This window comes from Papilio polytes, unplaced genomic scaffold (genome assembly GCF_000836215.1).
Source record: "Papilio polytes unplaced genomic scaffold, Ppol_1.0 DF824270.1, whole genome shotgun sequence".
Lineage (NCBI taxonomy): Eukaryota > Metazoa > Arthropoda > Insecta > Lepidoptera > Papilionidae > Papilio > Papilio polytes.
The window spans coordinates 369,072-395,644 of record NW_013524934.1 but is presented as its reverse complement, the minus strand read 5'-3'; the positions used below and the strand labels follow the sequence as shown (position 1 = coordinate 395,644).

At 34.2% G+C, this 26,573-nt stretch overlaps 1 protein-coding gene across 1 annotated transcript; it reads right to left on the bottom strand.

Annotated features, from left to right (window-relative positions):
- Nucleotides 1–1,635: 1,635 nt before the first annotated feature.
- Nucleotides 1,636–2,735, bottom strand: LOC106103646. Its single transcript, XM_013283452.1, has one exon. The coding sequence runs from the start codon at nt 2,314–2,316 to the stop codon at nt 1,636–1,638; it is 681 nt and encodes a 226-aa protein (XP_013138906.1). The 5' UTR covers nt 2,317–2,735.
- Between the last annotated feature and the right edge of the window lie 23,838 nt (nt 2,736–26,573).

Sequence of the window (26,573 nt, the reverse complement as noted above, 5' to 3'; positions counted from 1 at the left end):
CTAATAAATAAATTTCTACATAATATATTAATTATGTTAGTTTTAAAGAAAATGTACTGTCTTCTTTTAGTTTGCTCTCTAACTACGTGACATCGGATTCAGTCGCCAGTTTTAGGCTTGGCCTAGTAATTTAACAGAAACCATATACACGTCCTACTGACACGAGGTACGATTCAAAAGTGTTTTTTTTACGCTCGTACGAACACCTATCGCATGGGCGTAAAAAGTCTGCTGACCTTGAACTTTACCGCGGCGTACAAAGTCTGCCCGTGCGAACGCACGCTAAAGTAGGCAATGAAACGGATAATATTATTGTCGTTTACGAACTAGTTTTATTAAGCTGGTCGTAAACGTAGCGGTCGGGACGTGAACGCGGTCGTATTCGCGCCCCTTGACTCTCTACGATATATTTATGTTTATCGACTGCAACTTGCAGGACAACGGACAGAATAAAACAACTAATCTCTGTCGCCTTTAAGATATATCTCTTACAGCGGTTAAGATTTATGTGGTTAACATTTTAAAAAATCCTCACAAAGCATTCCTTGGAGACTGTTTTAAGTAGAAAACAGCCAAGGGGGCGCCTGAATTATCGAATAGCAAAGATTTTCAGAATAGAAAGCAGATTGCCTACCTTTAAGCGACGTAAGAGGGAACGCACTGAAAGGAATACTTCCCCTTATGCATCTATTCCTAGGTCAAATCACTTGTAGCAAACAAAATAATTTACGACATTAATCTATGACATGGCAATATTTTTCACTTTACATTAATCAGATTTAAAGAGTTACAATTCTAGAGACAAGACATGTTCTTCGCATAGATCGATAGTATGAGTCACTGCCACTACTGAAGAAAATCTGCAAATTAAATAATGTACAATCTAACCACCTGAATGTACGTCATACATGTGTGATGACGTCATAAAGCGCGCCATGACAGGCGTCGTGATCCCGCGTCACCACGTCGTAAACCTAGCGACACGAGCGTAACAATTTAACAGGCTGTGTGCAAGCTACAGAGATGCATTTTACAATGTTCACTGCAATTTGATGTAATTCATTATTTTACATAAATTATTGTTAATGCTTAATATTTAATACAATAGAAACACGAAAGCCTTAAGCAGTGATTTAAGAGCATTAAGTGTGTACGTAGCTATGATTTGTGCAGGCATAGAACTGTAGCTACGCAATGCATTAATTCATAGTATATTTAAAATGTTTTTCTAATTGTTCCTAGTCCCTATAATCTCGAGATTAGATGCACTTGTCACACTATAGTCCAAATTATTAACAACTAGCTTTCGCCCGCGACTCCGTCCGCGTGGTATTAAAAAAACAAGAGTGAGTACCCTATGCGTTTTCCATTTTTATTTAATTTATTTATGGCGAATTTTATCGTAATCCATCAAGTCGTTTAGGCTACAAACTCTAACAAACATCCATCCGTCCATCCTTCCAGCTAAACTTTTGCATTTATAATATTACAAAGATTAAATAAATATATGATTTCGTTGTTTGAATAATTTATGAGTTTGTCGCCGTCATAAGTTGCATACAACATGGTTTATTGTGTGTTTACGATGGCGCGGACACTGTAGCAGTTCAGTCGAATTGTTAGTGAATGCGGATTTTACGACGCCTTGTTTGCTAAATTTAGCGTAACCCACTGATAATTACGTCTTAAATCTAAGTCTAGACACAGGTCAATAAAGCCGTAGGTATCTATGTCACTTCCATTAGCCGCACTGAGCACAAAATTTGTTTTCTGCCGGCGCTCGCGAAGCGCCGCGCGAGGGTAGACGCAGATGTCGCTTCCGGTGTCCACCAGGAAGCGGGTGTTGCTGCGGCGGTCGGTCACGAAGAGGCGACCTGTAGGTGGGCAACCGTCTGTTGCCATCGTCGAGGTGGTGTCGGGCTTGTAAGTGCACGGCTGGACGCACTTCACTGCCTTGTCCTGGTATTTGGAGTGATACCAGCAGATTGCTGGCTCAGCTGGTGCTGGAGCAGGTTGCTGTTGGCGCTTTTGTATTTTAGCGCGATGCTGCTGACGTCGGTGCTTCAATGCTGTATGCTCCTGACTGTGTTGTCGATGTCGGCAGGTGGAGTCGGGGGCAGAGCATTGTATGTCAATCTGTTGCGTTAACAATGCAATCATTTGCCTTAATTCGGCGATCTCGTTGTCGCACGCCGATGGTATACGCGCGTCCTGCGCGTCCTCCATTTTGTAAGTAATACAGTAACGACTTACGTGTTCTTTGTTCGGGGTCACCAATTTTAGAGGTAAACCACTATGTAGTTTATTTGTGCACATACACGATATAACGTACGATGCAACGTACACAAATTAAAAACTAACACAAAACGATATGAAACAATATAAAGAAAGAAAATACGTAAACAAAATGGCGGGCGAGAGGGCAAACGAGCGAGGTGTCAGCACAGTGTAGCAGCGCGAGGCGACTGTTGGCCGGCCGGCGCGGCGCGGTGCATGATTTGCAGTTGCACGTTGTGCGTACGCGCCGCGGGCGGCGCTCTGCAGCGCGTTGAAATTATATAGTGTGAATGTGGAGTGTGCGTGTCTGTCTGTATGTATAAAGTTTTGCCATATAAAATATATAAATTGAAATGTGTTTGTGAGTTATGAATGTGATGTTATGTTGTGAGTTGTGAATGTTTATGTGTGAATGCGTGAATGTAATATTATAAATAAATGATAAATAAATAAATGTAGTGTAATAAATAGATAGATAAATAAATATGTAAATAAGTACACTACAATGGTATTATCTATACTAATATTATAAAGAGGACAGATTTGTATTTTTGTATGTATTGTAATAATTTAAGAAACTACTAGGTCGATTTAAAAAAAATTAGGGAAGTTATATGTGAATAACATAGGCCATGGTTTTTACTTTTTTTACTTTTCGTACGAAGTTGCGAGCAGCTAGTCCCTTTTGCAATCCGCTGATTTTTGCTTCACTTTTTTTCAATTATGGTGATTGAATAATTAAATAACACCGAGTTACTAGATTAGATCATTAGATTAGATTTTAAACAAAACAAAGAATCTCTTTAATAATTCATTAACTACATTTAATCAATACTTTCTTTACTTCGTTAATCAGACCGACCAATAGGACTTATAATACTATTATTAGTATTATTACAAGAAAAACTTAACTTAACTATCCTATGTTAAAAGTTAGCGAATGTGTTGAAGATGTTATTATCTGTAGTCTATATAACATTACCAGCTGGTTGTGTGCGGATTCATCCGCGTAAAATTATAAACACTTTATTTTATTGTTTACATTTGTTAAATTATCAATAGCAAATGTCAAAATGACATGACATGACTTGACATGACAAACCTTAGCAATCTTTCTTTCTTGATGTTGGCAGCAACTTATGGTCTCTTTCCCACATTAGGGTTTTTATCCAAAATATTTACCCCCTAAGTTTAATGGCGTGAAAATATATAGCCTAAGGTATGATGTAAGTGTAGGGCTTTTAAAAATAAAAAGAGTTATTAAAAATATGCTGTAATTGCTGACATCTTAGGCAACAAAGAAGTGTGTGTTTACGCTTTATTATAATAGTATAGATAAAGAGGAAAGTTTTCTATTTTTGTATTTATTGAAATAATTCAAAAATTCCTGGACTGATTTAAAAAATTCTTTCATTGTTAAAGAGCTACGTTATCAGTGAGTAATAGGCTATATTTTTATTTTTTAATCTACTAAATACAAACTGGATACCTAGTTGTGAAAAGTTAATGAATGAATCCATAGCTTTTACTGTAACATTTCGAGCCCGAAACCGACTCGCCTGACTCATATCACACGCGTCACACATAAAAACTCAGCGTGTCTTTGTAAACGTCGCGCTGTACATATTGTAACCCTTGACACAAAAGGGGTTGACGTACTCCTTGTATGTGTTTGTATGTTTGTGTATTACTACACTTTGTGTACGACGCATGTATTTTGAAATCCTTGCTTATAAAATCGTAATTCTACTCTATTCATTTAATAATTTAAGAACAATAAAAAAACGTATCCTATGTCACTCACTGGTAACGTATCTTAATGGTGAAAGAATTTTTGAAATCGGTCTTGTAGATCTAAAAATAAAAATGTTCCCATTTTATAATATTAGTATAAATGCAAGCAACATTTTTATTGCAAAACTCCTGAAACACTGTTTTTGTTATTAAGTTTCTGATAGTAAAGAACTAACTAAGTTACGCAAGTAATTTCGCTAAGCTAGTAATCACTGCGTCACCAAGCCCCTGATACTTAGTCAATGTTCTACTGAGTCACTGAGCCACTCGGCGTATGCTAACAGCAAGCGTGCAGCGAATGCGTGGCACAATTCCGTTGAAAGGCGAGGGCCTACAGGAGCGGCGTATTTATGCAGCCGGCATAAATCTGCATGAGATTTGCGCGCTCGGTTACCGGGCTATTGGTCCCGCTTGTTAAGCTCTCCATTGTGGCTACGTCGTGCCTTCGCTTGCGTTTTTTAAGCGCTAGTGTGGCTTTGGACATACGATTTGCATATCACAACCTTGAATTTCTGCTGTTTTATGTTTGGAAAAAATAAAAGATAAACCTATAAATACAGTTTATGGATTTACCACAATTCGAGAAATTTGTGTTCGACAAAATTAATACTTCTGAAAGGCAATTTTTGCTGTGCTACTAAACTATATTGTACAATGTTCCATACACATTCAATTAATTTTATTACACTGTACATTTATAATTTCCCTTTTTTCTTTGTAATTTCTATTTAACGTAATGAATTATTTTTAATTAAAATTCAAAGTTCATCTTAAGGCGGCAGTGTGTAATCATCTCGTAGTGCAAGACATGCGGGCTCCCAACTTTTCCCGCCATTACAACTTGCTATATCTGTTAAACTACCTTCAAAAGCCCGCCGCTTACATAATGCAGGTGGATCTAAAACTTACAAGTTTTCTGTAGTTGGGTCTACTTTTGACGTGAATCTAAATTTCTATGTTAATCCAAATTTAGTAATAAAAAATGATCAAATCATACTTTAAGTTATACATTAAGAAAATAAATAATAAATAAAGATACTTTTACAGCTTCAAAATTATTTTTACACATAGAGATCTAATTGTGTTTTTTATTACAGAACTAACTGTTGCCCGCGACTTGGTCCACGCAATATTAATATAAAAAAATAGCCTATAATATGCCCGTCAATGTCAGCTACCCTTCAGTGAAAGTCCTGTCGAAATCGGCCCAGCCGTTTCGAAGGTTGCCGGAACAAATGCGGCTTGCGGACAGACAGACAAAGGAATTTTAAGTGGGAGTTTCGTTATCAGCAACGCAAATACATCAACTCCCCGAAATTTGGAATTTTTCGTTTGATATTACAGACACTCCTATTTTTTTTAATGTAGATCATATACAGTTTTATGTCACAGATTGATGTTGATTTGTTTAAAAAATATTAAAAATAACCTAATAGTCATAACAAACATTAAATTAATATTTGAATAAGTTAATTGTGAATTGTAATTATACAGTTCAAAAGTAATTCACTTGTTTGTATAAAAGTGTTGAAAAAACTGAATGAACCTTCGTCAACCTTTTGTTTATTCTAAAGCAAAAGGCTCCGAATAACTGAGCGCATGACGTTTGTAAATTATTCTTTCTGTAACATGTTTCGTATTCTTTGTATTTTACACTAGCAAATGTAATTAATACATTTTTAGGGCATTCTTGAATGTCTAAAGTTTAATGTTGTTTATGATTTTTAGAAATAAAATGCCTATATATTCCTTTTTAGTTTTAACAACATTGTGCTAACATAACAGTTGATCTGTACAGTTAAATCGTACTAATATAAATGTAAAAGTTTAGAAGGATGGATGGATGGATAGATGGATGTTTGTTAGAGTTTGTAGCCTAAACTGCTGAACGGATCTCAACGAAATTCGGCATACATATAGAGGATAGTCTTGAAGAACACATAGGATACTTGGTTTTGTATTTTTAATACCACGCGGATGAAGTCGTGGGCGAAAGTTAGTTTAAAATAAAACTAAAGATAAGAGTTTAGTAAAATTTCGATGAAAACTATGGTGCACAATTTTCGAACACAAGACCTTTACGTACCTTACCCTTAAACATTCTGCTGCTGCATAAAATTATTCCTATGACTGAGTTAAATGAAAAAAACCTTATCAAACATTCGCCATATTTTTATTCTGTTTTGTTTACTTACACATGAGCACCGCAAGAATATTCATACACGATTTTATTTGCGTTTGCTACATTTATTTGTTCATCGTTATTTAATACATAACTGGTACACGTTACTACTAAACAAACATAAGAGAAACGATCATGTTTGTTTACCTACAACATTCAAGTATATTTTTATTATTGGAAAACTAACTTCCGCTCACGACTTCATCCTCATGGATTGAAAAAATAAAAGTAACTAGCCTATGTGTTCTTCCAGACTATACCTTAAATCTATGTAAAAATTTAATCGAGATCCGTTCAGCAGCTTGTGCTACAAACTGTGTTATCTCTGAATAACATAGCAACAGCAAATATGATATTGAAAATCTATAAGAGTCGCCAACTTCAGTTCAAAGCATATTTGTAGATAGCAATTTTCTTTAAATTTTTTTTTAACATTTTTAACATATATCTCATCTAAACATGCAAGTTATAATCACGCAAGTCGACGTCAGTACGTTGCATTCGAAATTCTTGGACGTGGTGAAAGTTTAGAGCCCGCATATCTCCGATGCACTTTGAGCCAGTTAAGGAATTCGGTGACGAGATTGAACCCACTATCAGGCATTCGATATTGTCGTGTTTCAGTTGTTTAATTCTTCGAGATCGGAATGTTAAACTATAAAGAGATTGTTCAATTAAATGTTCAAAGCTTAGTTGGATAGGATTCTAGAAATTCTTGAGAGGAATAATTCACTTGTACACTTTATCTATGTAGTTCTAAGGTAACATCCAACCATTCACGCCATATTGATATTTCATTCTAAAACTTCTTACTTTTATTTAGGAGTACGTCGTAACAATTTACTACGACTAAGCGCAAGTTAACTAACGGATCAAAATGCGTTTGATATCTTACAAACAACCACTTGTTGGGGAAAGCAAGCGACGCCGCAACTACACGATTGTATGTGACAGACTAACCGGCCAATAACGGGAACATACGACCGTGTACCGCATTGCATGTACGAATGGTTAACATGCATAGTCAATAAACAAAGAGAACGTTCTCGAATTCCACTATCAAAAACTATACGAAAATAACGCAATTTTTATTAACATGTAGAAAATAAACTAATCCAAGTTAAGTAACTTATGGCTTACTCATTAACCTTAACTATGAACTAAGCACTAGGTCACTATAATAACTATGCTAAGTGGATGTAAAGAAAGGGTAACGAGTTTAACCCTAATTAATGTTTTAAGTTACACTCGTTGTGCTTAGCGTTTTACAACTTAGTTGAAGCTAGCTTTCAGCATCAGCCGTTCTCTGTTACATAACTAGCTCGGGAAAAAGTTAAAAAGGTATATCAAAAAGCTTCTTTTGATAATAAGGATTGAGAGGGTTTTTAATACTTCAGACGTGAAAAATAATTTTAAATTATATTTACACTTAAGTCATCATAAGTTGAACTATAGGATGTTTCGACTTTCACAGTCGAACGAATCAATCGCATTGGTGATCAGCGTTGAATTGTTCCAACGACATCAGAGCACTATGTCAAACAACTGAACATAGTATGATAAAAATTCCATTGTTTATAATAGATAGTATGGTATGGAAGTAGAAAATACTAGCTGTTTCTCGCGACTTCTCTCTCGAAATTAAAAAAAAATATAGCCTGTGTTACTCACAGATAAATTACCTTTCCAACGGTAAAAGAATTTTTAAAATTGGCCCAGTAGTTTTTGAGTTATTTCAATACATACAAAAATACAAATCTTTTCTCTTTATAACATTAAGTTTAAATAAGATTCCACCAAATTAAATAAAACAAGGAAATAGCCCACGGTTGTATTACTGCCGAAATCAATATAAAATCTAGAAGCATTTGTAATCTATGATTTTAACTAACATTGTCAAACCATACTAAAAATAAATGTGAGTTTATAAATAATATTTCTCTTTTAATTTCTTATTAGTTTATGAAAACCCTAAGTTTTACTTATCAATAATTCAAACCTCAAAGTTCACACGATAAACTTTCCAACGATATTATCTTGACTCGGAGAATTCTCAACAATCAGATTTCTTTAACTTTCACGTATAAGTTGGCAGCCCTTCACAAACCTTTACGTTTCCCTTAACAAAGGTTTCCCATAAAGAAAAGTGAAAAGTACATTGTTCGAAGAATAACGACCAATTTAATTTGAACCCTGCAGCCGCCCGCTCTATTACCGTTCATGTAAAAGGATGGGGTTACTTGATGTCGGTCACACGAAAGTACCATCTTTACACGAACCTCAGTTTAAGTAAACTATGTCAAAAGATTTAACATTTAAGTATAACTTAATCAAATGTTAAGAGTCTACATCCTTATTTTAAAATGCCTAACAAAAGTTGTTAACATTTTAAATTAAACATTATGGATGTTTTCTGTACTGTAATCATTAATACAATAGTTAAAAAATCTTATACACTTAAAACATTAAAAACTCCAACATATCTTCAACGTCAATATATCAGTACATTTGATGTACATATATCTGAACCTTACCTTCGTAAAAGTTCAGTTTGTTGAAGATTCTACTTAGACGACTCAATGCACGCTGGTTTACTCGACAAAATTTGTTTTTAAAACAGAATTTACAATTACATACAACATTAAACCTTTCGCACACTAATAGATGTTAAAAAATAAACTGTGAAATGTAGGTTGAGGGTTTGAGTCTGTTTATAATTAAACCATTTTTCAAGAAGAGGACAGACATATCATGGATTATCGAGGTAATCTTCGACGTCCATAATCTGACCAATTAAAAAATCTATATATTTCGTAAATAAATATTACTATGTTTAAGACATAAATGGTATGATCCGTTTACAAACACTTCGCAGTTTAGTTGTAAATTATTCGCATTGAACAGATACATGTAGATTTATGCCGGCTCTACACGAGTTACGTTCCTCATCCGCCCAATCTAAAAGGTCGACTACCGCCTTAAAGTATTTTCGTCATATTGTAAAGAAAATTTTGTGGATTTTCACAACAAATCTTTTATAGAATACTGGCTATATTGCAAATATCGGATCACAAAGTGTATTTAGGAGATTTTGTAGTATCAAGTAAACTTTAGTTTTAAAAGGAACACATTATCATACCATCAGCAATAGAGGAAGTCTATTACGTATCACAAAATGAATATAAAAGTCATAACCGAAGCCGCCCCGGAGTCTTGTTACAAAGGCAGTTTAAACTTGTTTAATGTTCGTAAATATTGCTCGACAAATTATGTCATAAATTCGTGAGCAACAACAAAATGAATAAATTTGAAATATTGTCTTCGCCCTGGTTAAAGTTTCTACTCTCAATTGCCGTCGATTATTCTCCATTACGCGAATAATATTGGACAATTTCGAGCTACGTTATTTATAGCGGAATAAGGTTACAAAATATTTTTTAATTATTGATGCTAGATAGTGTGAAGGTACAACGGTAGAGGTAGACTAGGAAAGAGATGGATGAATTGCGTGAAAGGTGACATGATCAGAAGGGAGTGATGACTGAGATGACGGATGATAGAGTTATGTGGAGGACAAAAACCTATCACGCCGACCCACGGGAGTAGGGTAAAAGTTGGGGAGATGATAATAATACTATTAATAGACTTATTGCATCTGATCATATTTAGCCTTGTAACAAAAAGCTAGACAACATTGTTTAAATAAAAATTCAAATTTATTTTATGCTCTATGACTATAATAAATTCTATATTTCTTCTTAGTTTCCATTAAAATCTATACACTTATTTAAAAAAAAAACGATGTGACGCGCGTTAAAGTGGGCAGAATCCTCGTAACAAATGGCTCCAATCTTTTTTTAAACTTCTAACTTTATAGCCTTACTCGTCCAGTATAAATTGAGACGCGAGTTCCGGGCGTGTCGTACAGAAGCGATTGCAATAAGGAACAATTTAAATTGATCCCAGAGGTACTATAACAGTGGTAGTATCTGATGCGTTTTTCATAATGGGAAGGGGAGAGACATTGGTCCGGGAAGTTGAAGTGCCCATCTCGTATGAAGCCTCTTCAGCCATGTTTCTTTTGAGCGTAAACGTGGAACATACTTTTATGACGATTTCTACAATGTAGATAATAGATGAGCCGAGTTTTGTATTACATTTTTGTTATTTATTTATAGATGTAAGGAACCAGAGAAAATAAAAATTGTAACTTGTAATTCATGTTTTTGTATTTGACTTGTCTCGTTTACTTCGATTCCATTTTTGGTAGTTTTTCTAAGGACTCCAAAGCGGGTTAATTCCTCGCGAACAAAATCGCAAGCAAAACTAGTATTCAATAAAACAAATACACTTATAAATTCACAGTTTGATGCGCTGCAATGGCGCGATGCCAAATTGGAAAGAATCCGAACTCGAAGTAACAAATAATAACTTCCCAGTAATTAATCACAATATAAACAATATCGCGCGCAGCGAGCACCGGCGCTAATAAAATAATAATTAATGTACAATTACTGAAACCTTACTTGGCAACAATTCCCAAACGAATAAATCAAAAGTTTAACCTCTTGATAATAATTAATGTGAATAAATTACTGCCGTCTGAATTATTAAATGGGAGTGCCGCAAGGAGGTATACCTGGACCCATATTCAACACACATAACAAGAATTCATTTTTCATTTAAACAAAAAAAGCGATAACAGTCAAGATCAAAATAGTTACAAAAAACATAAAGCCTACTCAGTTATTACTAACTTACTGAAGATGAAACTGTCGCTTAGAACTAAACATTAAAGCTGGTTTAGTAGTACTTAAATAGTTTTGTAAAACTACAAAATATATACTCTATGTGTGTCGTAGAATCACGCAGAAGAGAAACAATGAAAATAATAAAATAATAGTGCACTTACATAAAATGGATATTTTATCAAGCAACCTTTTCATGGACAACTAAGCTCCTTACAAGTAAGATTAACCTTACTTCTAAGGTATTTAAATAAAATTCATGGATACAGATTAGTTAACAAGGAACTAGTCACATCGGTTTCAATTTAACATCTAGATAAATATCAGCTTCAAACTAAGACGTAGATAGAGAATCAAACTAAGAACTCAAACGCTAGCGTCCAGTTTAATTTGATTCCGACAGTCACAGAATTGATTTCCTTCGACTTGTTAATAGTACAGATACTAAATATCTACCCATATTACTACCGATTTAACCTGAACTTAATTACTTAAGTTCTTTTAATGTATATTTATTCATTTGACCATTTTTTTGGTAATAATTGGTAATGTGGTGTATTCAATTTTGTTGCCTTTTTGATGATTATTTATTTTTAAAACACGCTGTCTATTTTATCCTAAAGCCTTCGGATTAACTTTAAGAAACAATCTTGTATCGTTTTAAACACACATCGCTCTCTGATCTTGTTACCTCGGGAATTTGATTCCTAGTATCTCTTGTTACTGCAATTTTAACCCCATTACCACGCTTTAAGGTCTAAACTCGTATATCATCGGTCGGGTCGTCAATGTTACAGCCGTCGTTACTTTAAAGGCGGAATCATTTACGAGATCTCGTTGCTAACATTAATCACAGCCATTTTTCTAAGACATGTTGAAATGTTTACATATACAGGTTTTACGAGTAAACATCGTTTGTTACGTAATACATATATATCTCAAATTATACTGGCCAAAAACATACCTCGTAGCATTTCGTAGAAGTAATCGTAGAACTCGTAGCTATACTTCTACTTATAATAAACGAGCTGTTGCCCGCGACTTCGTCCGCGTAGTATTAGAAAACATACAAACTATATAAATTACAAAAAGTTACGTATCCCTCGGGAACAGGACATTTCTCGGGGATGAAGCTTATCCCATGTGTACTCCATACTTTGTTTTATATTTGTGCCAAATTTCAATAAGATATGTTGATCCGTTGCAGAATGATCGAGTAAACATTAAAAAACTAAATTATTGAATCCCACGGGAACCGTAACTATTCCCGGGATAAAAAGTAGCCTATGTGTTCTTTCAGACTATGCTCTAAACCTAAGCCAAATTTCATAGTGATTCGTTCAGCCGTTTAGGCTACAAACGCTAACAAACATCCATCCATCTATCCATCCATCCATCCATCTAAACTTTCGCATTTATAATATTACTAAGATGTGTGAATAATAGATTGGATTCCCGACAGATAAATTGAATTATGATTTAAAATACTTTAATATCTCGACATTGAATTATTTAAATTAACATGGAATGATTTCACATAATAATAAAAGGGCATTATAAATCTTTTAAAATGAATGAATATCACTGGTAACATTAAAAAAGTTTAAAAATATACTACGACTTTCATCGAGTCTGAGCAAATTCATGACGGATAGAATGTCCTAAATCCTTCGCACCGTTCTTTTTACATTTTTATTCAACGGCCCGGAGACCGCCTGCCCAAAGCGAGATTATAAAGTTATCACGGTTTTACATATTAAACAGAAACGAACTTTCATTTTTAACACGCTGATATTTCCAACACTCAAATCGTAATATAAAAACTATTTTAACTACGTAATAGTTATACTCCAAAAATCAAACAAAAAAACGGGACCCACCTGCAAGCACTACCTTTCGGATAAAAAAAAATTTATCAAAATCGGTCCACTAGCGGCGGAGTTATGCCGTAACACTAAAAAAAAAATATACAGACGACTTCAGTACCTCCTTCTTTTGGGAAGTCTGTCAAAAAAAAACATTTAACAGATATCTCCATTATTTGAAATATTTGTTCTTTAATTACATCTAAACTCTGGAACAGATTAAGATAAAATTAGTCAGGATAATCTATGTTACATCCTGGATTAAAACTTAACGACAGTTTAAGCATTGCCCGGGACCGCTCCCCAGGGCAAACATTACACGGCCCGCGCTCGCCGCGGACCTTTCCTTCACTAACTACAACATTTATATAAAGCATTGATTTTTAATCTGACTTTACTATGCGCTTTACTTCGATTTATGTAGAAAACAAACATATAACAATCGTTATGAGATGACCTAAGACGTGACTATACACGTTAGGTTAGTTTAAAATCTAAGAAGCAAACCCTAGCTTGTGACAAAACTGTACAATTGTGTGTGCTACAGAACTCGACTATGCAAGGTTAAAACATTTATGCAAAACTTATCATCAGAGAGCTCACCACTATTATCATCATCATCATCTCCCCTGCCTTATCTTACTCTCGTAGGGTCGGCGCACCGGGTTTTGGTCCGCCAAATAATCTTCCGTCATCTCAGTCATCACTCTCTTCTTGATCATGTCAGCTTTCACGCAATCCCCTCCACATTCGTAATAATCTTCTCGTATGGATAAAATTTGTATTAACTTTTTGTATGTTACCGGGAGTTAAAGTACACCAAAAAATCTTACACAAATATCGATGACCTTAAGAATACGTTCTTATAACTGTCATGTAAATATTCGTGAGACCCTCTATTCTATGTATATTACTTGTATTGACAATTGCCGTCTCTGTTTTCTCAAAGAGAATATAAGGGACGACAATACTATAAATGCCGTCAGTGTAATTCTACAGCTAAAAAGACACACCGTACTTTCATACTTAAAATATTTTTAATCGTTTGTCAAACATGTTCAATTTACGATTATATAGACCGCAATCTCTCCAGCGACATCTGTCACTCAGCTCAGAAAAAGTTTCTCTATAAAAACACTCGATTACGACTGCTGCTGTAAGAGAGCAGAAAAATGAATTAAATTTGTAAAACGAAAAAGTTTGAATTGTCCACAGAGTTGCCAACCTTGGGAAATTAAATATCTTGTGACACAAAGATGCGAATCATACAAAAACGTTGACGATGTATGGAAATTGGCGGTACAATAACCAATACTTTATCCATACAGCTTCAAGCCATTAAAGTACCAATTTGACAAATTTGAAACTTATTTTTTGAACTTTTGATTGTCTTTTACTTAAATAAAAACTGGTAACTGTAGGAATTAATACTAAAACATTCAGAATCAATTCTCTTCTCGTCAATTTTGAACAAAATACTCGTTTATAAAAAACCGTATCAATAAACATAAGCTTTGGCGAGCTGCCTGAAATATAAGGCGGCGAATAAATTTAAATTGACCTATAAAATATACTGAAATCTACTTTACATACTTTCAATGCCAAAAAAAATTTCAATATCGAAATATTTATATTTGGAAAAATTATTGATTTTTAATATGAGAAAACTGATATCACTATTCACATCTTTGTCATCATTACCTATACGTCCACCTAAGGGGCGCGCGTATCCTAAGTTTAGGGTGACTAAGCTATAATCTACCCCGCTGGCCCAGATCTAATCCTAACACTTACCTCACGTACAAATAAAACACACTCCTTTAATATAGTTAATTATATTTTAGAAAGTAACAGAACAATGTGGTTACATCGGCAAAGCAAATAAGTACGCAATGAGTTAAATCCAAATTGGCGAAAAAGACGGCTACGCGGCGACGACCGGCAGGCTTATAAACTTTTATTTTACGACTTGGCCACTTTTACCGCTATGACGGCTTTTTTGGGTACAATTTTAATAACTTCAACTGGATTCACTCTCGCGGTAATTTTACACGAATTGGTAAGAACAAGACGGTAACTAAGACATATAACAAAGATATTTTTTTGCTTTTTTTACATAGTTATTTTATATTCCTTGTGCATATGCATTTTGCTTACTGTATACTGCTCATATTTACGTGGTAACCTTTATAGACACAAATAAAAGAAATAATAATTACGATATTCATTTAATTAAGACAAGATTACATTCACTTGGAAATTAAACAAATCTTAAATAACACTAATAATTTTTCCACAAGCCTTACATCAAATCTCACACCACATAAAAAATCAATTTTAAATTTTGTAAAAAACAATTCTATATACTTCTTTTATGCTTTGAGTGCTAATTATAAAACTATAAAAGAACTACATTTTGAATATGAAATATTCTACCATTCAATTGCACTAAAATCACCATAAAAAATTACTTTTGTGCGACTCGAAGGACCAATTGTTTGGTTTAAATGGTTTATTGGGCAATACAGAGTTTTTAATAATATAAGACAAGTATGCGCGTTGTAAGATCACTTCGTCACCGTTGTTCTTCAGTTCTGGCGTATGCGAGTGTTGCCAGCGTTTCCCGCGTGAACAATGACGTCAGAAACCATTCTGCTAATTAACTGATTGAAGCACACCGCAAGTTACGCTTCCAGTACAAGCAATAACCTCAAGAAAATGACTACACGTATATATAAGAAGCCTTATATGAGTACATACTTTTTATCCTAGATCTACACTATCGAAACACGCATACTTTAAACAGAACGGCAGAATAAATCTAGATGAAATTTAGAATAGAATATTAAAAATAAACTACTACTTTTTACTTGTTTTTAAATTCACACGGACAACGTCACGGGCAACAACTAGGTATTTTTTATTTTAATGTAAATGTATTTTCATATCGTTATAAAACCTTTATCAATTAATTCAGTATATGAAGGTTGCATGTCTGTAAATCTAATAATAGCAGAAGCTCGTGCCCAAATCAATTATTAACAATAGAACGCACTTTTGATTTATTCGATTCCACAATGTTGCCAACATTAATGCTATAATAATTATTTTATTACTACCAGATGTTTTAACCGGTCCTATAAAGTGTGTATTACATTAATCTTAGTAATATTATGACTACAAGAGTTTAGATGGATGGATGGATGTTTTTTAGAGTTTGCCACCTGAACTACTAAAAGGATATCGATGAAATTTTACTATATACGTAGAGCATAGTCTGGAAAAATGGATAGGCTACTCAATTTTGTTTTGTTTTTAATTCCATTGGGACGGAGTTTATGATGAAAATTGGTTATTTCCAAATTTAGATTCAATTAATCAAAAAGTGTTTTTAAAGCATATTTAATGATTTTATCTAGGCCTAGCGACATCTACATTGATTACTAAAATCCGTTATTAAACAGCTAAAATTTGCTAAGTAAAATGATGGGCTTTATTTCATTCTTACGCAAATAAGAAGGTATTTGTGCATTTAACGTTCTATCTTGAAAACTATCAGCCACTTTGATAATATTTAATATATTGTGATAATAAAACCGAGCTTTACTAGAGGTGGCAAAAGATGCCAACAGATGGCGTTGTGTCGCGTCGGCGCCTGCGACGCGTTCCCTCAGGGACGCTTCTAAGCAGCGCTACAACTCCTAGATGCGCACTACCCGCTGCTGCATTGTTCAATATATTGTACAAGTCATCATTTCGTATTTAAGAATCAAAGTTGTTTTAATTTGTAATCATCTAGGGTCAGACCCAAACATATTGCCTTTGACACCTCATCTTAAGAATTTATTGCTTTACGCAAGTAAAGATCTCATCGGGAATTGAGTCTGAAACAACAGCAAAGTGTAATAAACGCAACAGTACAGAAATTTGCGAAAGGGGAAATGGCCGGTTGCGGCCGTGTCGTGTGGCACCGACTTTTATTTTACGACTTAGCCACTTTCGTTGCGATAATTGGATTTTTTCGGCTTGTTTTTTTTTTAATATTACACTCTTACGACCCCAGTGGCCAGAAATGGGATGTGTTGTAAAAAGTTTTATTTTTAATTGTAAAAGTTTGTTATTTTTTACAGTATCATTTTTATAGCAATTTAACATTAGGTAGAACCTTTTATGTATGTAGTTTATTGTTTTGTTTTAAATTCCGATATTTATTCAGTGATAGGACAATAGTTAAAGCAAAATATGTGTAACTATCCTCGTATAAACTTTACTACAATACAAGCTACACACGTTAGGTTTTTCACGATTGGTTTAACTTTGCAAGATCGGTCAGGCATAACAGTGGTAGAGGCAGCTTTAACAACTTTGCACGAATGAGCAGGCTCGCCTGGTGAAATACCACGACCACACAGAAAATAGGCGTGAATTGGAAGCAGTTCCGCGTTTTGTTTGATGAGTGTGGGTGCCGAAGGCCTAACTTTCCCTTTCCACACTTTTCTTAAGAGGAAAGGATGGGAAGGAAAAGTGGATTTGACGGTGGAGGAGACGCATAGGAAGGGGAAATGTCTTTTTTATGTGCGTCTCCTCCGTCAATTAAGGGTAGGCAAGGCATCTGCAATTGCGGATGTTTATGGGTAGCGGTCGGTTTCCATGTCCGTGGATTCAGGTGGCCGCTTCCTCATTTGCCACCTTATGTTATAAAAAAAATAACCTTTAGTAGTGCACATGTAAACATGTAAGGTCAATATCGTTGTATTAAACCTAACGTGTGTTGCCTGCTTAACACACGTCCGGCTCACATTTCATATTAACGGGCGGTGATAGCAACCTCGACTTTACCCTCTTAATCTACATAATGAACCTTTTTCCTGAGATGTGTATCTCCTTAATTTTATTTGCCTTTATTATACGATACGTTACATTAATAACTATTAATAATCATTACTTATTACATACATTACTTCCCTTTATCTACAAAGATTTACATGCGATAATAATCCATTTAATAGTTACATTTACATGTATACTATATGTTCCCGTGCGACTTCATCCGCATGAAATTATGAAAATTTCATTTTATTTTACTTTTGTCAAATTATCAATTGCAAATGTCAATGACATGACATAATGACAACCTTGTTTCCTTGATGTTGGCAGCAACTTATTGTCTCTTTCCCACATTAGGGCTTTTATCCAAAATATTGACCCCCTAAGTTTAATAGCGTTAAAATATATAGCCTAAAACTTGACGTAAGTGTAGGGCTTTTTATTAAAAAAAGATTTTTTTTAAAATATGTTGTAATTGCTGTCATCTTAGGCAACAAAGAAGTATATGTTTACGCTTTATTATAATAGTGTAGATATAAATATAGATTTTACTTACTTATTTCATTACAATAAAATGACTTACAGACGCATTCAAGAATCGTTATGTAAATGAAAAATCTGTATTTAGCTACACAAACTTCCCTTAGTACAATATCTAGTGGAGATATTAAACCAAGTTTTAACGTTTTTGAAACGAATATACATACATAGGTAAAAGGTAAATTGGTTAAACAAAAACAAATAAAACTTCGATAATTTTATTAGAAAATTCTTTTACCAAATGTAAAGTCCGTTTCAAACCACAGGCGTACTCTACAGTTACACATCGGTAATAGAGACGGGATACATTTCTCTAGATTAGAAAGATAAACAGCGCTGCGCTTGCCGCGCCGCCGCCATCTTTGTTTTAAATTGACGCTGCAATGAATCAAAATCTTATTGTAGCCTGGACTAAATAGTTAAACATTTTGCTAAAACTTATAGATTGCTTTAAAAAATAACCTAACGGCAATAAGGTTACCGCATTCGCGACTACAGCAGGTACCCGAAGGGCTCCATCTTCGGGGATACAAAAATATACTGTAGGCTGGATGTTCGGAGCTGTGTTCAGGGGAAGTACGAAATAAACACTTTCTAGACACCAAATCTATACTAATATTATAAAAATGAAATATTGTATTTTTGTATGTATTGAAATAACTCAAAAACTACTAGGCCGATTGATAAAATTCTTTCACCATTAAAAAACTACGTTGTCACTGAGAAAAATAGACTAGGTTTTTTACAATTTATAATTTCACGTAGACAAAGTCGTCAGCAACTGCTAGTAAAATATAATGTACTGTTATAACCACGAGTGCGCTATTTTTGTACCCACGCATATAATCTTATCAACTCATAATATAAAATCGAAAGTTTGTATGGATGGGTATTTGTTAGAGTTTGAAACCTAAACGGCTTAAAGAGTCTCGATGAACTTTAGGCATATATATAGTGGATAGTTTGGTAACACATAGATTACATACTTTTTTAATTTCACGCGGACAGAATCACGGGTGACAGCTAGTATGAATTTAAAAACGAAGTTACATTACTTAACCCTTTTCTGTTTTATTTTCTCGATATAAGTTTAGATTCATTATTTCATGAACAAATAGAAAACATATAAAAAAAATGAAATTCTCAATCAAACTAGAAAACATTGAAATCTCTAAATATGTATAACTACACTAACCTAAACGATGCATAAATTTACACAAAATATTACATATAGTCACGGAAACCGTAGCCCATCTCTAGTAAATAACTATGACATATTGCTACCTCGCAAAGGCTTTAAATTCTAACACTAATAACAGAGAAACGTCAGCAATTAACCTCGCAGATGTAATCAACAATAAAAAGTCCTCTTCAAATGGAGCGGTCGCGTCCGGTTCGCTTTACGGACAAAATACACGAGGCCCGCGATTCCGGACGGAAATAGCAAACGGTGCGGGTCACGGGCGACGGCCGCACCGAACGAAAGTGAAGCCTCTATTCTTGCGCCACTTTGTTATGTCGCTGTCAACCTTTCTAACGTTTAATTAGAGACTAATAACTGACATGCACTTGTCATAAAAGTGACCTCTAACTCAATTTATTTTAAGGTCAAATTTTTGTGCAAATCAAGGTTACTTTTTAACAGCAGAAACTTTACATTTTCTAAGTTTCATAAATTTAATTAACAGTGTAGAACTCGCTATATCTGTTGCACGAATGGACCGGCTTACTCGGTGCGATACCACGACCACATAGAAGCCAAGCGTGATGCAGTTATTTCGTGATTCATCTTATGAATATGCATACCGAAGGCTTTATCTTAGTCTTCCTCCCTCTTAGCACAAATGAAAAATGGGAAGGGAAAAAGGGATTCGGTGGGGGAAGGGGCGCACAGAAAAAATAGTTCTATTTGCCCCCTCCCTTGGTGATTAAAGGCAAATCTCTTCGTTATTTTGGCGCAATCCGGACCTTCTTCATTTATGGTGTCTGTTATAGATTCTCTTTGCAAGATTGCATGGTATTGTTACTGGAAAACAATAATTATCTTTAATTTTTAATTCAATTCTTTCTCTTGTATCAATAGTAACGAAGTGAGGAATCGATGTCGTTGCGTGCGCTTATAAAGGTCAAGTAGCAATTGCCAGTGCGACACGCTTGTACTAAATCAATTGGGACTTATCACAAGGGAAATTGCAATGTATTCTATACCCATATGAGCTATATTCCTGTAACACGTGATCAATCATGAGAAGTGTGATCGTGTTTTATTGCATGTATTCAATGTAGCGGACATTTTTATATGAAAAGGTGAAAGAAATGTACAAATAAGTGACGAACATTATTTAAAAGAACTGCGTTTTGAATTGTTAAAGAGATTTAGTTAATTATTCTGGATTTTTACAAAATTGCATTAACAGATTCATAAAAACATTACAAAAAGTTATTGATAAATACATTCTCAGATAAAGATAAACGCTAGATGTAAATAAAATGTCTAGGCCGTCTATAAAATAATTTTATTTCATATTTACGAATATGAAAAACTTTTTATAAATTATAAAGCTTTGTTGACTGCATGTAACATAAATACTTAGTGAAACAATTTAAAACGGCCTTAAGTGTTTTACAGAAATAGATTGTAGCGTGCAGCTGGATACAATGCAATTTCCTTTATCACAATATTGGCCTCAATTGATTCACTTTGATACAAATATAACGAGTGCTCGCTGCGACCTCTTGCGGTGTCTCTGCACACTTCATTATTACAAAACGAACTCTAAACCAGAGCATACCAATTTTAAATAACAATCATTTCTATTATGTTTGAACAGAAATTGTTTTTTTTTTAATTTAATTATTAATTCTACACTTAAACCTTTCCTTAATACTTAATTAATATTTCTGAGTACGTTACTACATTATGTTTGGTCGTTTTGTGTTTGAAGATATTTACAATCGATAAGCAACCAACTTATTGTTATGTTAAAATTTTAAATCATATGAAAAATCATAACCTCATGTAGAGAATTTTCTTCTATTTTCGTTTACCTACGCTATATGATTATTGTTAATATGCGCCGCAATTTTCAGCAGGCCGCCGCCGCCTCGTTTTGCTAAAACTCTTCATTCGCGCAAACAAATTGTACGTGATTTGAATGCTAGCTACTTGCTAAAAGGCCCGTCTCCCGACATGTCCCGCGACGTGTCAAATGTGTTTACATGCCTTCTTTAATTCCACAAAAGCGGCACACATCCCTTTGATGTCGCTTAATGTAAACTACGATGTCATTTTTATACAAAATAAATTTATTAAAAACTTCATTGGAACGATTTTTTATTTCATCGCTGACTGAATACGTATTTGTCGTAGAAATAAAATTAACAATAAATGAATCCTTGTTATTAATAGTAGAAATTATTGGGCTACGACATTGCTACGGTACAGCTGATTGTCTACGAAATTGTAGCTAGCTTAACGCTTCATGTGGAAGGTGGGCCTGTCCCACAAAATTGTAAAATATCTGATAACAACCCAACGTATAGAATATGTGATGGAAATGTAGCTTTTTGGTACTCTATCTGACAATGACGTCTCTTTTAAGCTATCTGAGCCGGTGGTGGGACAGGTCCTTAATATTTAAAAAGGAAGTATTTTTTTATAATATAAGGTGACAAACGAGGAAGCGGCCACCTGAATCCACTGAAATGGAAAGCGACCGCTGCCCACAAACATCCGCAACTACAGATGAGTTGCCCACCCTTCATTGATGGAGGTGGAGACGCACATGAAGACGTCCGTTGAAAGAGAAAGTGTCTGCCACACCGACGATAGTAAACCTTTAATACGATAAAATAATGATAATAATAATTCATTTATATATTCTATGAATAGAAATATAAAGGTAACGTTTTTATTTGAGGTAAATGTGTAATAGTAATGGACGTACGCACCTAAATTATGTGATTTATTAATCTAACTAGCTGTTGCCCGGTGAATTTAAAAGAAAACTTAATTGCTAGCCTATGATCTACATTTTATTTTATTGCTTTTCGTTAGTTTAGCCGTTCTAATGGTACTTAGTAACATATAGCCTATTTAAGCTTTTGCATTTATATTAGTAAGAAGTATTTAAATGGATACCAGTTTATTGAGTAAAATATGAACAACTAGCTTTCGCCCCCGAACCCGTCCGCGTGGAACTGAAAAAAATAATAGTGAATAGTCTATGTGTTCTTCCAGACATCGAAATCCGTTCAGCCGTTTAGTCTACAAATTCTAACAAACATCCATCCATCCATCTATCCATCTAAACTTTCACATTTATAACAATGGTAAGATAACTAATTTACAATAATACATTGCAATTAATTGTTTCAAGGTAAGTATATCTTGCCAATGTATTGGTAAATGACAATCAAAACATTGGCTTGTAACAAATTCACACTCCGTTAAATTTAATGTTTTTCAACAGTATTTAGTCAATGTTTCAACAAAGCATTTTGTGTTGTTTGGCTTTTTCTAACTCAAATGTTTTCGTTTTATGCAAACATACATGCGTTCATATATCATTTACTTTACAAATCCATTTAAATTTAACTTTATTCATATTACATTAATTTTGGAATGAATTCAGTTACATTTGTAATAAAATATACATTTATAGTATGATATTCCTTGATAAAAATGCATATATAATATTGGAAATAAAGCAATTCAGACTGGTTTATCCCCCTATCATTGTAATAAAGAATATTTTACATTTTAATAAAAAATGTAAAGCTACTACTAAAACACTACAGTTTTAGACCTCCTACGTGTTTGAAGTCTGTAAAAATGAGTGCGAGTGGCGGGAGTGGTGCTGCGTCACAGCTGTGACGTCACGGCCGCCGGAAATAGAGCGAGGCGTTACTCTGGCCTCGCCGACGACTCTGCCCTATTTATAACCCGACTAACTTCGAGCGAACCATACAATCGAAACCATTTTTTGTCGTATTACGATAAAACGAGAGAGATTATACGTATGTGATTTAATTTAAAATATTGGTACATTGAAAACACTTTGTTACATTACTTAAAATTTACTGGTTTGAGTATAGGGCAGATTTTCGATGGTGTTTCAAAAATGAACTAAGATAAATACTGTTTCAGCAATATCACACAATTAATTTTTGTTTTATTAATTTACTTACTATTAATGTAATAATTTTCAAACAGTAATAATTTCACATTGTAACAAAAGTAAATTAACACAAGCCTCTGACCCGTGTGAAATGCTACGAGCTCCGTATCGCTCGTAGCGCATTCTGTACGTGCTACGACGCAACATAACTTGACTGATAATAACCTATTAATTAAACATCCTCGTTAACGAGTTTACTGCACAATATCCATACTGTAGGAATACAATCGTTAGCAATTGTTATCATAAAGTTATTTTTGTAACACTAGAAAAAAAATCTAGTAAAAGATTTTTGTACATTTGTTTGTAACACAATTGTTTTCATCATTACATATAGATATAGTTGATGTACCAGTGCTTAAGGCTTTTCAGATGGGCGGCTGTAACGACTGAAAGCTCTCAAGGCATATCTCGGGGCGCTGCGGCTGCGCCAACCGAAACTGCCCCCGAAATTCTAATGACCTACATTAATTCCACTTCCGGTTATATTCCTTGTATGCATGTTAATTAAAGTATGTAACATTTATGTCTAATTAGAAGCTTTAATATCAAAGTTTCACTTAGTTTATTAATTGTTTAAGTTAAGCAGATATAAAATTTAACACAGTGATTTCAATCTATGTAATCGTTAACTTTACTAAAGCTTGACGATTCTTAGTCGTTTTGATGTTATCATTGCTAGGTTAATGCATTGCAAAACCTTAGCAATATTAGATTATTAAATAGGACATAGTTTACATATTCCCGTATTCGTGTAACTTAAAAGGCAAGTAACATACTCTACTTAGTTTATGCTCACTTCTGTTTCAATTTATCGTTATACCCTAGAGCTTACTCTGTATATTTTCACGCTAAACAGACAGACGTACCTATAAAATAATTAATTTCGTTATATTTCACTTTTATATACGTAGTAACAGTTATCTCGAGTAAAACAGAAAATTGTAAGGTACTGTTTTATTTTATTTTATTTTTAATACAGCTCTTCAGAACCATTTAAATGTTTGATTGGATTAAAAAGTTATTTGTAACTTAAACTCAATGTATTATAAACTTAAGTTTTTCCGAACCATTCATGTTATACGGTTGTCGAGTTATGAAGCTTTCCTCGAACGTTTTAAAAACTTCCTAACATCCACTTCCGTTTAAACGGCTCAATAAACAAATTAGCGGTTTATAAAAGCGTTTTTATTGCGGTAATTAAGGGGCATAGTTTAATGTGGAGTTTATTATCATAGTGGAGCCAGGACGGGGATTCCCGAGGGACTCTCCACGGGCCGGGGAAAGAGGGAAGGGGGACTATTTTACAAGAGGTTTTATGATTTTGCGTTGCTAGAGGATCTATTTTACGCGAAGCGTTCTTATTTCCCCATGGCTTGAGTTGTATTCGTCATAATAATAATAGAAATGTTTTGATTACATTATTTGATAACAAAAATGCTACAGAACAGAAATTTATTACTGATTTCCGACAAGATAAGATTACTATGTTGGTAAATGCAGATAAACACGTAGTATTGTACGTTTTATTAATTCAAAATTAACTTTCTTCCTCTAAAACTTCCCAAAAGCCATAATCACTATTATTTATACTGCTAAAATTATTAAATTTCAAGCATGTTCGTACCGAAATTGTTTGTTGACAAGATATAGTTCGAAGTAGAGGCTAGTGTTCAAGTAATAATGCACTTTGTAAAGTACTCTATAAAGTTTACATTAGTGTGAGCTGTCTTAAGATAATAGACCCGCCGGCATGAACCTCTAGATATGTTAAGTATCTCATCCCTGTGTGCTCTGCACTCCGCAGCTCCATACCACATCTATAACTTATCGAGTCCATAAATCTAATGCAAACCACTCTAAGACTGCGCTCTTACTCTAAAACTTAGATACTACTTCGTTGATTCCGGTTTTATTTAATAAAAACTGATTTATTAGTCCTTCAGAGTGAAAATTACAGTTGAGAAAGTAATCGTCATGTAACATAGTTTAAACACAGATCTCTAAAAAAAGATAGGTCTAAATTAAACGTGTGTATCACTATCTCTATTATTAGTTTCAATCCACCACATCTATCAGCCCCAAAATTGCGAAAATCAGATAGGCACAATAACGCTTATAGGCCACGTTAGGACATAAAATGTAAGTCATGAGACAATTTAATTCATCGTCAACATACCCACAGTATGTGCTGTTGTTCCATAGGGTTCTATTAGGCGTCATATCTGAATTCACGGAACCCATCACTTCATTCAACCATACTTTCTTCCTTCCTCTACCTTTGTTACCATCCATATTCAATTTTGTAAAAATGTTGTATAGAAGTATTCTGGTAATGTAAATGTGTAAAAGGTTCAAGGGTTCTAGATGATTATTATTATGATCACAGAAAATCTTTGTAGTTATAACTCGCTACCCGTTTAATTTGTGATTTCTCAAACGTAGGACCACCACACAGGGTTTTTTTTGTTTTATAAAGGATCTTTAGTCTTGCTACATATAATATAGAATGTTACAATAAATAATGAGTTCATCATTGTTAATTTGAATTCGATTCATAATTTAAAAAATTTTGATTAAACATGTTTGGTTGGTTTAATTTGATATTGTAAGCTTGTATGGAGAGCAATAGGACTTCAAGAAGAGAGTGAAAGCAAATTTTTCAATTAATTACTTTTAAACAAGCGTCCTTCATTTCAAACAATCAAAAGTCCATCAAATTTCCTATTGCATCAAATTTACCCACTGTCTGTCTGTGCGCTCAGTCTCGATTGTTGCAACTTAGATGATCTTTGGACCTCTGCACGTAATTGACCTAAGTAAGCGCCGCCGGAACTCGTTAAAATCAATTTAATGGGCTAAATGTTTGACTTGCAGCAAGGCTGTACGTCCCGTGGACAGCTTTTTAAAAATAGAAAGAAAATTTTTTAAAGTTTTATTTCTGAAACATTTTACAAACCTCAGCGTTAGTATACTTCATTTAAACATCCCTAACACAGGTATTCACTTCAAGAGATGAATTTGAACGAACGAATGAACACGTGATGTTACTAACCTACTTTTTCGAAAGTAATGAATGTATAATTTTTGATGCGACGTGCAATGTGCCGGCGTAGCTGCGGGAACACAAACAGTGGCAACTCCCCGCCTGCCTCCTGCC

Coding starts and splice junctions, on each gene's coding strand:
- LOC106103646 (XM_013283452.1), bottom strand. CDS start 2,316: ATGTGCACAAATAAACTACATAGTGGTTTACCTCTAAAATTGGTGACC.